The sequence below is a fragment of the Camelus ferus genome, chromosome 6 (assembly GCF_009834535.1).
Source record: "Camelus ferus isolate YT-003-E chromosome 6, BCGSAC_Cfer_1.0, whole genome shotgun sequence".
Classification (NCBI taxonomy): Eukaryota; Metazoa; Chordata; class Mammalia; order Artiodactyla; family Camelidae; genus Camelus; species Camelus ferus.
The window spans coordinates 43,778,030-43,793,658 of record NC_045701.1 but is presented as its reverse complement, the minus strand read 5'-3'; the positions used below and the strand labels follow the sequence as shown (position 1 = coordinate 43,793,658).

General features: G+C 33.4%; 1 protein-coding gene across 6 annotated transcripts in view; it reads left to right on the top strand.

The window, feature by feature from the left end:
* The window catches only part of SEC23A (Sec23 homolog A, COPII coat complex component), a 56,666-nt gene that overhangs the window by 21,308 nt on the left and 19,729 nt on the right, over positions 1-15,629 (top strand). For all 6 annotated transcript variants that reach the window (XM_032481926.1, XM_032481928.1, XM_032481927.1 and 3 more), the window contains 7 exons: positions 1,369-1,527; positions 2,638-2,753; positions 7,333-7,456; positions 9,422-9,502; positions 10,516-10,605; positions 11,799-11,905; positions 14,164-14,317. In XM_032481926.1, coding sequence (XP_032337817.1) covers positions 1,369-1,527; positions 2,638-2,753; positions 7,333-7,456; positions 9,422-9,502; positions 10,516-10,605; positions 11,799-11,905; positions 14,164-14,317 — 831 coding nt within the window. The remainder of the gene's footprint in view (positions 1-1,368; positions 1,528-2,637; positions 2,754-7,332; positions 7,457-9,421; positions 9,503-10,515; positions 10,606-11,798; positions 11,906-14,163; positions 14,318-15,629) is intronic.

Below are 15,629 nucleotides of genomic sequence, written 5' to 3'. Positions count from 1 at the left end.
AGAATTATGGGTTCCAGATAATCTTCAGTAGGATCTTTGACCCATTCCTCACTAGTATTCTAACAGACAGTTTATTGATGATAATTTGATGTAATCTCATTCTTACTCCTTTTTAGGAAACTCTTTAGCCCACTGAACATTTTTAAAATGTTCCCTTTAATTTTAGAATTCTGAAATTTCAGTAGGCTGTGTTTGGGTTTGATTCTTTGTTCATTAATTATGTTTGGTTCTTGGTAGGCCCTTTCATTCTGAAGATTCCTGTCATTCTTCAGGTTACTTTTTCTTTTTTATTCTATACTCATTAGATTGATGCTGGACATCTGTATTTCTTTATATCTTTATTTTTTTCCCCTCATATTTTCCTTTGCTCCCATTTCTGGGAGATTTCTTCAACTTTATTTTCCATATCTCTAACTTGATTTTCAGGCGTGGTTTTCAGCCCATCCATTGAGGTATTTTTGTTTTTGCAGTGATTTTAGTTCTAGAATCTCTTGAGAGTTGTCATATTTGTTGTGGTATCTGTTGTAACACGTGCTCTGTTTTGTATCTTTCAGCCCCCAGTTTCTGTGCTAAGAACCGTCCCTGGGCAGATTGCCTACTTTCCTCAGAGAACAGTTCTCAGGAATTGCTGATGGCAAAATCTCTTGTCATTAGCTGCTGTTTCTGGAGCTGACTGCACTTTGGTCAATTGCTGCTTTTTGTGGTTTTTTGACTCTAAATGTAGAGTTTCTAAGATTTTCCCTTGGAAGATCTAGCTTACCTTGGGTATCTGGAATATGTTTTTTAAAATTCTTTTGTCAATCTAATACAGTCTATTGTTTGGATTTCTCAAAATTTCTGGTCTACTGATAGCACTCTTTCTTATTTATTTATTTACTTATTTTTTAAAACAATACCATTTATCTCATTTCACTGGTATCTTGAGAGAAAGGGGAGGTAGATTGGAGTACTCAGTCCATCAACTAGAAATTTAAATTGTGCGTATGTTTTAAGCATAGAAAACAAAAATAAAATAACAGCAATAAAACAGAAGAAGATGCTCTCTTTTCTTCTTCCTTCTGTACTCCTCTCTGTCTAGGACTCCTCCCAGCCTAGGACTAGTTAAGCAAGAGGAACATCCTTGCTTAAAGGGATCAGGTTTATAGATTATTTTAAAATTAGGAAGTCACTGTTATTAGAATAGAATTTCAAAGGAAAGATACTCAAACAAACATCTTGTTTGTACATTTTTTTTGAACATTTGATTATTTCGTGGAAAATGTATGCTTTCCTGTTGTCTAGAAAAAATGTATCAAAATTCACTATCAGGAATGTATATCCGTATGTTTTCCTTTAAACTCTTCTAATGAATTACTTTTTTTCTGATAGTGTACCTTTCCCAACACTGGTGCTCGTATCATGATGTTCATTGGTGGTCCAGCCACTCAGGGGCCTGGAATGGTGGTTGGAGATGAATTGAAGACACCTATAAGATCATGGCATGACATTGAAAAAGATAATGCCAAATATGTTAAAAAAGGAACTAAGGTAATTTTGGTTTTGAAGTCTTTTTGCCTTATTAGAAAATTTCATTTGATGGAAGAAGAATACAAACATCTTATGATAAATCTGATATTGTGTTGATACTGCAACTGCTATTCAGAATTGGAGAAATAGTATTTTTTTCTTGATAATTTACATTATAATTTTTCTGATTTTAAATATTTAATAACTTAATAGTGGACACCAGTAAATATCTCTTTAAAAACTACTCCTGAGAGAAACCCTGTATGCCTTTTTTAATATTCATATTAAAGAATGTCTTTCCTATTAGTAAGAACTCCTTAAATTTTTCAATTCTTCATTTCTAAGAGGCTGTCCTTTAGATATGTATATTGTTCATAGCTGAGTCCATCATTTTCTCATGAGTTGTCTTCTGTTCATGTAAATTCAGTTTTATCTGGGTTTGTGTCAGCACATTTTCACTACTGTTGATTCGTGACTCCCTTATTGGTTCTGCTTGTTAATGTCTACCTCCCCTCTTTTTTTTTTTTTTTTTTTTTTTTTTTACTTCTCTAGAGTTCACAAATTTAGTTTAGTTGTGCTGTATTATCTCATATTTCTTTTTGGTAGTCATTATTTATTATATTTTTAAAGGTGTAATTAATAACAGATAATTTTTGTCACTGTTAATGGAAGCTTTCTTCCTGCGACCTAACTTGCCTTTTGAGCTTGGAATTTTTCTTAGAGCTTCAAAATAAGTTTTATATTTGTTTATCTTAATGCTTTTGTTATTGTATCTCTATTTTTGATGTTACTTGACTGGATTTAGTCAGGAAAAAGTATTCTATGTTGTTCTACCATGTTTATGTATGAAAAGCAAGATGTTCATTATGCCTTTCTTCAAAGTTAGCTTAATTTAGGCATTCATTTAGAAATAATGGCTTTTAAAAAAAATAATGTGCAAGTAGCAGACTTATGGAAGGTATTGTATCATAAGACATTATGAAAATTATATTAGAAAAAATCACTTTTTAATTATTATGGATTATTCCTTTAGTTTTTCTTAGATCATTTTGATCTATTAATGGGAAAAAGATTTATAGGGCAATTAAATTTGTACATTGCTTTGTTTTGATTTTAAAAAATCTGTTGTAGCATTTTGAAGCATTGGCTAATCGAGCTGCTACGACTGGTCATGTTATTGATATCTATGCATGTGCATTAGATCAGACAGGTCTTCTGGAGATGAAATGCTGTCCTAACCTTACTGGGTATGTATTTAAATTTATATAAGTTTTGCAGTTATAAACTAATTGTGACAAGTTTACAAATATAAACCAATAATGACAGTTTTGCAAAAAAAACCCAAAGCAGTCATCATCGTACCACTCCAGGACAACAGCTTTTAACAGCTTTTGGTACTCCTTTCAGTGAAGCTCACTTTAAATTTGTTGTAAAATGCAGTTAAAAAGGCACAAGCTCTGTTTTAAAAGCTCATCTTGATATCCTGCAGTCATTGTTTTATTTCATTATTTTAGCAGCTTTTTTGAGATGTAATTCACATACCATAAAATTTACTCATTTAAAACATACAGTTAATTTTTTTTTAGTATATTCCAACCATCACCATAATTTAATTGTAGAACATTTCATTACCCCAGCAAGAAACTCTGTACCCATTAGCAGTCACTCCCCATCCCTCTTTCCTTCCCCTTTCCCTTCCTCTTTCAGCCTAGACAACTACTGAGCTTCTGTCTCTATAGATTTGGTTATTCTTTATCTTCAGGGGAAACCATTTTGTCTTTCACCGTTAAGAATGATTTAGCTGTAGGTTTTTGTAGATGTCTTTATCAGATTGAGTAAGTACCTATCCCTAGTTTGTTGAGGTTTTGTTTTTGTTCATGAAAGTGTGTTGGATTTTGTTAAATGTTTTCTTCTATGTCAATTGAGATGATCATATGATTTTTTTTTCCTTCTTTTTATTAATATGGTGTTTTGCAGTGATTTGGTATGTTAAACCAACCTTGCATTCTTGGAATGACTCTCACTTGTGAATAATCCTTTATATATATTGCCAGATTTGGTTTGCTAGTATTTTGTTGAGGTTTTTTTACATTTATCTTTATAAGGGATTTTGATCTGTAGTTTCCTTTTCTTGTGATGTCTTTGGTGTTGGTGTCAGGGTAATACTTGCCTCATAGAATGAATTGAGAAATATTCTTTTCTCTTCCTTTGGGAGTCATTGTTTTGGGGATAGTTTGATTAGGCTTTATAAACCTCAGTCAAGTAAGTCAACTCATTTCTTAAGTTTATTTATTTATTTAATTCATCTAGTGAATATTAGTGAGCACCTACTATGTGTCAGACTGTTTTAGGTATTGGAGATACAGCAGTGAACTAAACCTAGAACTCTGCCCTCATGGATCTTATCTTCTAGTATAGGACTGTTCAGTGTTATTTTGTATTCATCATATTCTCTGTGTTGTCCCATTGCAATGCGACAAGTATGACTGGGGAAATGAATTTTTAATTTTATTCAATTTTAATTGATAAACATTTAAATTTAAATAGCCACATGTTAGATGGACAGTTCTAGTGAGAGGAGATGAGACAAGTAAAGTAGATAGTACGTCAGATGGTGATAAATGTTAGGGAGAAAAGTAAGTCAGGACATGAGCATAGAGGTTTGCAGTTCTAAATGGGGTGAGAAGGGAAAGCCTCATTAAAGGTGATGTTTTAGCAAAGACTTATGGAAGTGAGAGAGTGAGCCACACGTGTATATGAAAGAAGAGTGTTCTAAGCAGAGAGAATAGCAAGTGCAAAGCTGAGAATGTACCTGGGGTGTTTGAGAAATACTGAGGAGGCCAAAGTAGCTGTACTGGGGTGAGTCAGAGGGACAGATTGTGAGGGAATTTTTACTATTGTAAGGGCTTTGGATTATGCTTGGAATGAGATGGGAAGTCATTGGAGAATTTTTGGCAGAGGAGTGATGTGATCTGACTTAATATTTTAAAAGAATCATTTGACTTCAGTTGTCTTCAGTAGAGGAATATAAGAATACCCAGTGGGGACATCACAGGTAGTGAGAAGTGGTTCGATTTTGGATATATTTAGAAGGTAGAGGATTTTCTGATAGATTGGATCTAGGGTTTGAGAAAACCGAAAGACTTTACTGGAAGGATTGATTTGCCCTTTATTGAAATGGATAAGAGTGAGACAAAGAATATTTGGGGAGAAGATTAGAGCTCAGTTCTGAACATGTTTGGTTCAAGATGCCAGCAGATATCCATGAGAAGATATTGAGTAGGCAGTTGGATATTAGAACCTAGAATGCAGAAGATAGGTCTGGATTTATATCTGGAGATATAAATGGAAGTTGTCAGAATACTGGTGGTTTTGTAGAGCAATAAAAATGGATGAGATTCTAAGATTGTGTAATTTAACACTACAAAGATCATTGGTGACCTTTTTAAGAGCATTGAAAGTTGACTTAGAGTAAATAAGAAAAAGAACAGGAGGAAGGGATTGGAAGCAGCTGACATACACCGGAGCTTCTCAGATTTTCGTTTCGCTTGTGCAGGTCAACTGGATATCTTGTTAAAATAGATTCTGGATTTAGTGTGCTTAGAGTGGGACTTGATTTTTATTTTATTTTGGGGGGAGGTAATTAGGTCTGTTTATTTATTTACTTTTTGAATGGAGGTACTGGGGATAGAACCTAGGACCTTGTGCATGCTAAGCACGTGCTCTACTACTGAGGTATACCCTCTCCCTAGAGTGGGACTTGAAATTCTGCTTTTCCATCAAGAGCCTTGGTGATGCTAATGTTGATGGACCAAGGGCCACACTGAATAGTAAGGGTTAGACAGCTCTTTTATAGAAGTTTGCTGTAAAAGGGAGCATATAAGCAGGATGTGGTGTAAGTTGCTATTAATTTAGGATGCATTACTAGGTTTAGTGATACCATAGACCATCATAGATGACATGTTTGTAAAAGTAGAAAATCTGAAAAAATCTACATACAAACTGTTAGAATTAGTATGTTGTCAAGGCTTCTAGATCAAGGTCAGTGTACAAAAGTCAACTGTATTTTTATATATCAGTAACAAATACAGTTGACCCTTGAACTACTTAGGTTTGAACTGTGCAGGTCCCTTTATATGTGGGTTTCTTTCAATCAGTACATACTTCAGTACTATACAATCCGTGTTTGTTTGAATCTGAGGTTGTGGAATCATTAATAATGGAGGGTCTACTATAAAGTTTTACATAGGTTTTCGGCTGTGCCTAAGGGTGGGTGCCCCCAACCCCTGCATTGTTCAAGAGCCAGCTATAAATAGAAAATAAAATTTAACAAGATACAATTTATAATAGCATAAGAGATAACGTAAATTAAGACTTTAACAGTATCAAAAATAAAATCACCAACCATTGATTAATTATACCACATCAGTTTTATTCTTTTGCCTAATTTAATTTTTGATTATATTTTAAAAACTACTTAAAATATTTTGAAGATACGAGCAAATATATATAAATATTTTATGCAAATATGTATACGGATGTACAGATCCCCTTCATAATTTAAACAGTAGAAAATTTTATCTTCCCCTACTTTGTATTTTTTACTTACATCCTGAAAATTGGTCTATAGCAGTATAGTTTACCATTGAACAATTCAGAGATTAGGGGAACTGACCCTTTGAGTGATGGAAAAAAATCCCAGTGTAATTTATGGTTGGCCATCCATAAACGTGGTTCCTCCGTATTTGCAGTTCTGCATCCTTGGATTCAACCATCTATGGATTTACTATTGAAAAAAAACCTATGCATAAGTGGATCCATGCAGGTCAAAACCTATATTGTTCAAGGGTCAACTGAATATTATTCCATTGTGTGGATGTACCATATTTTATTCAGCTAGTCTAATAGTTGGGCATTTGGATTGTTTCTAATCTTTTATTATTATAAATAGTACATCATTGTATAGACTTGTGCATAGATTTTGCTTTTTGGTTTTTTTTTGCTAGATTATCTTTAGGATAGATTCCTAATAGTAGGGTGACTGGATTAAAGAGAAAATATATGTGTAATTTTGTTAAGATATTGTCAAGTTCCCTTGCACTGGGGTTGCACCATTTCCATTCCCATCAGCAGTTATGAGAGTGCCTGCTTTTCCACAGCCTTGCCAACAAAATATTGTCAGACTAATTTGCTAATCTATTAAGGTAGAAATAGCATCTCAGAATAGCTTTTATTTGACAGTTAATTTTTTTAAAAGTTAAAAAAATCTATAAAGATATATGCTACTGAAAAAAAAAACTTAAGTGCATAGAGTGAAAATACTTCTAAGATATCCTTCTGTTCTCATTCACTGGGTATAACACAGTTAAGTTTGATGTGATACACAGAGACAATATTTGTAACAGATACACATACACACATAGATATTTGTCATCAGGAATGAGAATGCATGCCATGAACTGTGAGCTGTCTTTCCTGGTAGGGAGAACTGGGTGACTGGGGTGGGAGAGACCTGTTTGTTACTGTGTACCCTTTTGCACCTTGTGAATTTTGTAATGTGTGGGATGTATTACTTATTTCAAAAAGGAATTCAAAAAATCACTGAGGACAAATACAAGTGTTAGGGGCACTCAGGTACCCTCAGGATTGATATTATTTGTGGGATTTTTTTTCATATATTTGAGTTTTTAAAATTAATGGTAATATTGTACATTTTGGGAGATATCTTTAAATTTTCTTGGTATTGTTGAGAAATAATTTATTTTTCTAGTTTTAACACATGGACTTAATACGTGTGTCACATTGTTTTTTGTTTTTTCCACGCAGAGGATACATGGTAATGGGCGACTCTTTCAACACTTCCTTATTCAAGCAGACTTTTCAAAGAGTCTTTACCAAAGATATGCATGGACAGTTTAAAATGGGCTTTGGTGGTACATTAGAAATAAAGGTAAGAACCAAAATTTGACATGTATGGTATGTTAACATGAAAGAAATTTGTAAGCTTGACCATAATTGATACCTAACTGAACGCACAAATGATAAGAAAGCCAAACAGCCTGATTGCTAGAATGGAGAGAGTTTTGGTGATGTGGATAGAGGATCAAACCAGCTGTAACATTCCCTTAAGCCAAAGCCTAATCCAGAGCAAGGCTCTAACTCTCCTCAGTTCTAAGAAGGCTGAGAGAGGTGAGGAAGCTGCAGAAGAAGAGTTTGAAGCTACCAGAGTTGGTTCATGAGGTTTAAGGAAAGAAGCCGTCTCCATAACATAAAAATGCAGGATGAAGCGGCAAGTGCTGATGTGAAAGCTGCAGCAAGTTATCGGGAAGATCTAGGCAAGGTCATTCATGAAGGTGGCTACACTAAGCAACGGATTTTCAATGGAGATTTAACAGCCTTCTATTGAAACAAGATGCCATCTAGGACTCTGAGAGTAGAGAAGGGAAGTCAGTGGCTGCCTTCAAAGCTTCAGAGGATGGGTGACTCTCTTGTTGGGGGCTCAAGCAGGTGATGACTCGAAGTTGAAGCTAATGCTCATGTACCATTTCCAGAAACCCTAAGACCCTTAAGAATTATGCTAAATCTACCCTGCTAGTGCTCCCTAAATGGAACAACACAGCCTGGAGGACAGCACATCTGTTTATAACATGGTTTACTGAATATTTTAAGCCCGTTGTTGAGACCTACTGCTGAGAAGAAAAGATTCCTTTTGAAATATTACTGCTCATTGACAGTACACTTAGTCACCCAGAGTTCTGATGGAGATGGGCAATGAGATTCATCTTGCTTTCATGACAACATCCATTCTGCAGCCTATGGGTCAAGAAGTCATTTCAACTTTTTAAGTCTTACTATTTAAGAAATATATTTTGTGAGGCTATAGCTGTCATAGGTGGTGATTCCTCTGATGAATCTGGGCAAAGTAAATTGAAAACTTAAAAAGAATTCACCATTCTAGATGCCTTTAAGAACATTTGTTTCGTGGGAAGAGGTCAAAATATCAACCTTAACAAGTTTGGAGGAAGGTGATCCAACCCTCATGGATTAATATGAGGGATTCAAGACTTCAGTGGAGGAAGTAACTGCAGATGTAGTGGAATTAGCAAGAGAACTAGAATTAAAAGTGGAGCCTGAAGATGTGACAATTGCTGCAATCTCATGATAAAGTTTGTATGGATTAGGTCTTGATTCTTATGGATGAGCAAAGAAAGTGGTTTCTTGAGATAGAAAATGCTCCTGGTGAAGATACTGTGAAGATCATTGAAATGACAACAAAGGATTTAGAATATTACATACACTTAGATGATAAGCAGCAGCAGAGTGTGAGAGGATTGACTCCAATTGTGAGAGAAGTTCTACTGTGGGTAAAATGCTATCAAACAGCATTGCGTACTGCAGAGAAATTGTTTGTGAAAAGAAAAGTAATTTGATGCAGCAAAATTCATTGTTTTCTTATTTTAAAAAATTACCCCAGCTACCCACAACCTTCAGCAACCATCATCACCCTGATCAGTCAGCAGCCAGCATCATTGAGGCAAGACCCTTTGCCAGCACAAAGATGATGCCTTACTGAAGGCTCAAATGATGGTTACCATTTTTATTAATAAAATATTTTAAATTAAGTTATGTACATTGTTTTCTTAAGATAATGCTTTTACACACTTAATAGACTATAGTGTAGTGTAAATATAATTGTCGCAAAGTTATATAATGTAAGATTATAAGATTACTTACAATACCTAATAAAACGTAAATGCTATGTAAACAGCATTGCGTGTGTACAAGCAAATTCAAGCTTTGCTTTTTCGAACTTTCTGAAAACATTTTTTTCAAAAGTTTTAATCTGAGATTGGTTGACTCTGCAGTTGTGGAGCCCACTGACATGAAGGACCGATTGTATGTTCTTATTTTGCAGACTTCAAGGGAAATAAAGATTTCAGGAGCTATTGGACCCTGCGTGTCTCTCAATTCTAAAGGACCCTGTGTGTCTGAAAATGTAAGTCACCTTTATTCTAAAAAGAAAATACAGTTAATTCTCTGGGCAGATCCGACAAAGACCTGGGGTGACAGTCAATAGCATTCCTTTCAAAATTATTGTTTGGGCTGTTTTTCAGTACAATGTGGTTCAGCTTCCACTGGTATACCTCTGTTTGTGGTTGTTCTTTCTGCATGCCCTTTTTCTTGTCCATCCCTAAATTAAAACTTTTGTACTGTCACCAGTCTTCTATTTTTTTATGCATAAATTATTCCTTGCCCCAGTGTGCCTAAAAAACCCAACAACTATAATTTGGAAATTTGGAGACTTCTGAAAGTCAAAATTAATTCTGAAAATTTTTTTTTTAGTAGAATTTCCATCAAAGTAACCAAATCAGCCAGATTTAAGTTTCAATTCCTTTCTTTTCTATTATCCCATCTAGTGGACATATCATATGAACACTTGTAGAATGGTAGAATCATGTAGCTGTGGAGAGAATGATGGAACAAATGACAGAGTGGGCTTTATAATGACAGAGTTTGAAAATTAATTTTAAACAGTTTGCATGGTAAAGATTTATATCTAAGAAGTTTTCTTGGGAATTAGACTGCTTAAATTATGCAGCTCTGATCCAGAGAACCTATATTCATATACGCATATCCTATATGTTAAATTAACATCTCTTTACACAGATTAAATAGTTGGATAGAAGGATAATGTTAGTTGTAATTACTTCATTAAATGATGTATATTTTTAAAGTCTACAATATGAAGAACTTGTATTAATATGTGTAATTTACTTAGCAAGAGTTTGGATCATTTTATGATTTTATTTGTGTTAAAATTGCTTAATTTTATTTCATGATATATTTATACAATCTTAAAAAATTTTTAAGCTTCTAACATTTACTGAATTAGTTAGAATCCGGAAATAAGATTTTTTCTTACTGGAATTTTTCCTCTTTCTGCCTTCATATACATAGTAATAAATTGTATTCTGTAGCTTTTGAACATACTATGTTTTATTTTTACAGGAGATAGGAACAGGTGGCACTTGTCAATGGAAGATATGTGGACTCAGTCCCACTACAACCTTAGCCATATATTTTGAAGTTGTCAACCAGGTATGACTTTTTATATTTGAATATTGAAATGTGTATTTGAAAAAAATACTTATTTTAGGCCATGAATATTTCCAGAGCTTGTGACCCAAAGCTTATTCTGTTTTGGAGTTTTTGTTTGTCATTTTCTGTTCCTCAAGGCTAAACTCCTTGATGAGAGGACATACTGCAACAAGGTGTCAGGGAAGCCTGCAAATGCCCAACCTTGGGCAACCCAACTTTCAGTCTCAGTTTTCTTTTTTCTGTTTTTAATATAAAATTCAAGCATAAATAAAATCTTAAATTCTGTTCCAGTTATGCATTTTTGTAATTAGGTATCTACCTCCTCCTAGTTGTCACAGGGTGTATAGTGATATATGAATCCTCCTATAAGAAAGTTTAATAATATCAAAATCCATAGAAAAAGACTGTAAGGTAAAGGTTCCAATATTTGGAGAGATTTTTGTCTTTTGCTGCAGGTGGAAGTTGTCATATTAAAGAATGATATAATGTATCAATTATTAACTTATATACTAATAGTAATTAGGCATAAAATGAACAACAAAGTATTAGTAGTCGGCCTTCCTCAGACAGGTGCAGGAATTTTTTTTTTAACAATTAAAATTTGTGAAAAAGATAGTGGCTCTTATTGACAAAACAACAACAATAAGGAACAAAACAAGAATGTCTGTTGTCAAAGGGCATGAAGAAAGTTTCCTTATTGATGACCTTTTGAAGATTGTTATCATATATTACTATTGTTCTCTTTTCATTAATGGTTTTTTTTATTGGTCATCTGTTCATCATGTGATTATCTTACTAAAAGCTCTGTTTTCATCTTATGTATTTAGGGAAGAGAACTTAGCTCAATTTCTCTTTATCCAATAACTCAGGCAAAATTACCTCACTTATGTCTGTTCTTATGTGTTAATTTCTTTACACTTCTCCCTTCATTTTGTTTTTCACGTTCCACTGAATTATATATTCCTTGAAATTGATTTCCTAACTGGACTCATTCCTATCCATCGTAATTTTTCTCCTCTCTCAAATCCATTTCTCTTTCATGTGGCAAATCACAACTGTTTTGTATGCACTGGAAAAAGCATCCTTCTGATAGATTTTAGAATGAATTTTATTAGTGTTAGGATATGCAGCCCATGACTGTGTGACAACAATGTAATAGATTTTGCTTAATTTTTACTCTTATTTTTATATAGCATAATGCTCCAATTCCTCAAGGAGGGCGTGGTGCAATCCAGTTTGTGACTCAGTATCAGCATTCAAGTGGGCAGAGACGCATCCGAGTGACTACCATTGCTAGGAAGTAAGTTGTATCCGTTAGAGATTTAATTACATATCAAAACTGTTCTGGGTTGTGCTCCCAAACTAGCTTCCTATTTTGAGTGACATCCGTGACTAAAGAATGAATATTTATGACTAATAGTGTTTTATTTCTTTCTAATCCAGATTATTTGCTAAAATATTCATTGTCAAGAACTATAAAACAATTTATAAAAATTACTCCTAAGACACATTCTTCAAAATATTCTTCTGTTTACCTTGTTCCCCTGAGAGGAGGAAAAACTGTAAACATTATCTTGTAATAGACAATAATAATATACATACATATAAACATTATATATCCATATATAACAACATAGAACAGTAAGTAATAGCATTACTTTTCAATTGATTATAAAGTTCTTAGCTACTTTTATTACATATTTTTCAAGTGTTATTGGTTATTTAGTTAACTTATTATACCTTTATTCAGCATCTACTTTGTGGACTAGGTACTTTTGAGGGAGGGTATGGAATGCAAAAGACTTGAACATCCTTGGTTTGCTATATGATGATGTGGAATAGACCAGTCCCCAAACTATCTGTGGTGAAGGGCCAGGTAATTTTTTCCCCCCAATCCTTTGGAGACTAATACTTTTATTAATATACTCAAAATAAATTACTTCAAAAATGGAATTTTAAAAAATCATTCAAAATACAAATTCCTATTTTTATTTTTGTTAGATTCATCAGTCATAAAATTATTTTATTATATTGCTCAAAAGTTTCTAAACATTTATTCTCAGGTTCTGCTTTTACCTGATGGCTAACTGGCTAGCTTTGCACTAGCAAAATCAAAAGCTGCTCATAGCTTTTAGGTTTGAAATATTCTAAAAATGAAGAGTTTTTTAAAAAGTTAGGTTACTCTTTCAAGAAGAGGGGAGCTTTTGTTGTGAGAAGTTTTTCATGTTGTGAGAAAATTTTCAGTTTGTTTGCCCAGAATGTATGAGCTATTTGTAGAGACATACTGTGTGTGTTGTGGTGCCACTTGTATCACTATGTCTCACCAAAGCACCCATCCTTTCAAATTAACTCACCCTGACCATTTTCAGTAGTCAAGGCTTATTCTTTATTAGGAATATGATTTTAGGGGCCCTGGCAAGTGCATAAGTGAATAAGCTATGTGAAAATAAAAGACTCAAGTTTCTGAGATAGAATCCATTACCCTGTGTTTCATAGAGAAAATAACTTTGATCTGGAAAGTTTGGCTTGAAACTCGTAATTGCTACCTAAATTTTCTTGGGATCACTTACATCATAGAGTCATGTAAAGGTGGTCCAGCTTTTCACCACATCTGTAAGTATTGCCAGAATTGCTTAAAGTGAGGTAGTTTAGAACTAGGATCAGCTGAAGTATTGCAAAACCCTGTGAAGTGTGAAACAAACAAAAACTGTCGCTGCATCTACCCAGGGTTAGTTTGACTGAATTAGATTAATAGAATATGTGAATTTAATAAATTACTGCTATTTTATACATAATATCAAATTAATCCCTTAAACTAAAATTTTTGATTGGTTTTAGTCAGCGTGTTAACATGGAGAGAAAAGAATACATAGTAATTTTAATTATGTAATTTTATCACTAATAATTGATTAAAGACCAACGAGAAAAAATTCTGATAGTTTATATATTTTCCAGTTTAGCAAATAAGAATTACTTAGTCTGGAAGAAAACTTTATTTTTGTATTTCCGTATTTCTGATTTTATAAAATTGAAGAAATGAAATTTTTAAAGTCTGATATGCAAGCTTGTGTACTATGTGCATATGCACACACACATACCTGTGCTATTATTTTCACTTGTAAAAATCTTAATGTTTTAAGGAAAGTTTGGAAATGTTCCTTTATAGTTAGTTACTTTGCAGGATTTTATTAGGTTTGGATATATTTTTCTGAAAAACAATGAGTATCATACTTACTATTAGTGATTTTTTTTAAAGCTTATTTTTCTAGGTAATATTGGAATTTTGAAATGTTGAAGTAATTTTCTATATCTTTTAATTTTCTATATCTATATCTTTTAACTTGAAATCTGTGTGATAGCCATGGGAGGAACAAATGCCAACATAGTTCCTCCAAGATGGACTTTTAGGAAATTTCCATTTAGGAAGATTAAAACATTATGTATATTTTAACCTTTTTGTGTTTAGGACAGCAGAAGAGTTCTCTTGAATTTCACTGTTATTTAGCAATTTGACATGACCTTGTGAGTATAATTTCTGTGCTTTCTTCTTGTCTTTAGCTGGGCAGATGCTCAAACGCAAATCCAAAACATCGCTGCGTCTTTTGACCAGGAGGCAGCTGCCATTCTTATGGCTCGGCTGGCAATATACAGAGCAGAAACAGAAGAGGGTCCTGATGTGCTTAGATGGCTGGACAGACAGCTCATTCGACTGGTAAGACGTAAACATCATACTTTTCTAAATCCGTTTACATTTATTTGTAGAAAATATTTTCTGATAATCTCTTTCAAGGTGCTTGACAGTATAACCGGGACTGTATGAGGGACTCCTAATCAAGTTGCTGAGAAAGACATAGCAATGAATGGTGGAGTTCATTTATCTCTTCCAGGAAACTAAAATGCCTTTTTTCCTTAATAGGAAAGAGTGACAATTGTGTAACCTATTACTATTATTTTTTGGCTGATATCAGATCAATTCCCAATTTATTCCTAAATGACTATAACTTTTTTATTGCTTTTTTTGCATATTTTTCTCCATTGTTATGGTTTTAATTTTGTATTTTCATTATACTGGAATATTTTAAGAGCAATTAATTGGGATATAAAAATTATACATGTTAACATACACAAATACAGATAAGTCTTTATTATCTGGATCTAGATTACCAAAATGTGTGTTAGTAGTTATTGATAATGATGATTTACTTGGATTTTTAACATCAGGAACCTGTTACTTACATTGTGACCTAGAATGCTTAGTTAAATTCTGTTCTTAATACTTTATTTTTACTCAGCAAACTCTGGCCTATAATTTCCTTGAAAGTACTCCTTCAATTCACCTTTCAGCTCAAACACCCTGTTTTGAACTCTCTCTGCTAAGCTATTGGATTTCTGTTTGTAGCAGGTGTTTTTTGTGCTCTTTGTCTAGATTTTCATGTAGTTTTTAAAACATTCTTGAGTAAACTAGTCTTTGTTTTTAATAAAGTTAGCCATTTTTGTAGTATCATTCAGAGCTTTTTTTCCTTTCATTTCTGAGTGTATTTTTACACTAGTATCTCTTAGTAAGGAGAATAGTATTATGACAACATCAACCTGTCTTTTAACAAGAGGCATAAAATCTCTCCTAGAGTCAACCATTGATTGGACACCATCAGTACAAATGCCAACATAGTTCCTCCAAGATGGACTTTTGTTTCCATTTAGGAAGATCAAAACACTATGTATATTTTAAGATTTGTGTGTTTAGGGCAGCAGAAAAGTTCTCTTGAATTTCACTATTATTTAGCAATTTGGCATGACTTCGGTGAAATTTGTTGACTCATCAACTGAATAGAGAAGCTGTTATTTTTCAGCTAATTACACAAACCTCTTCAGCATCATGAAACATGTCATGAATGCATTCACTTGTTATCTTGTTTTAAAATGGAACCTTTCCAATTTCTCAGACTTCATCTTGTTCCCAGCATTTTACTTACTATAATTTTACATGTTAGCATTATTAGGTTCTCACCAACTGTAAGACTTTT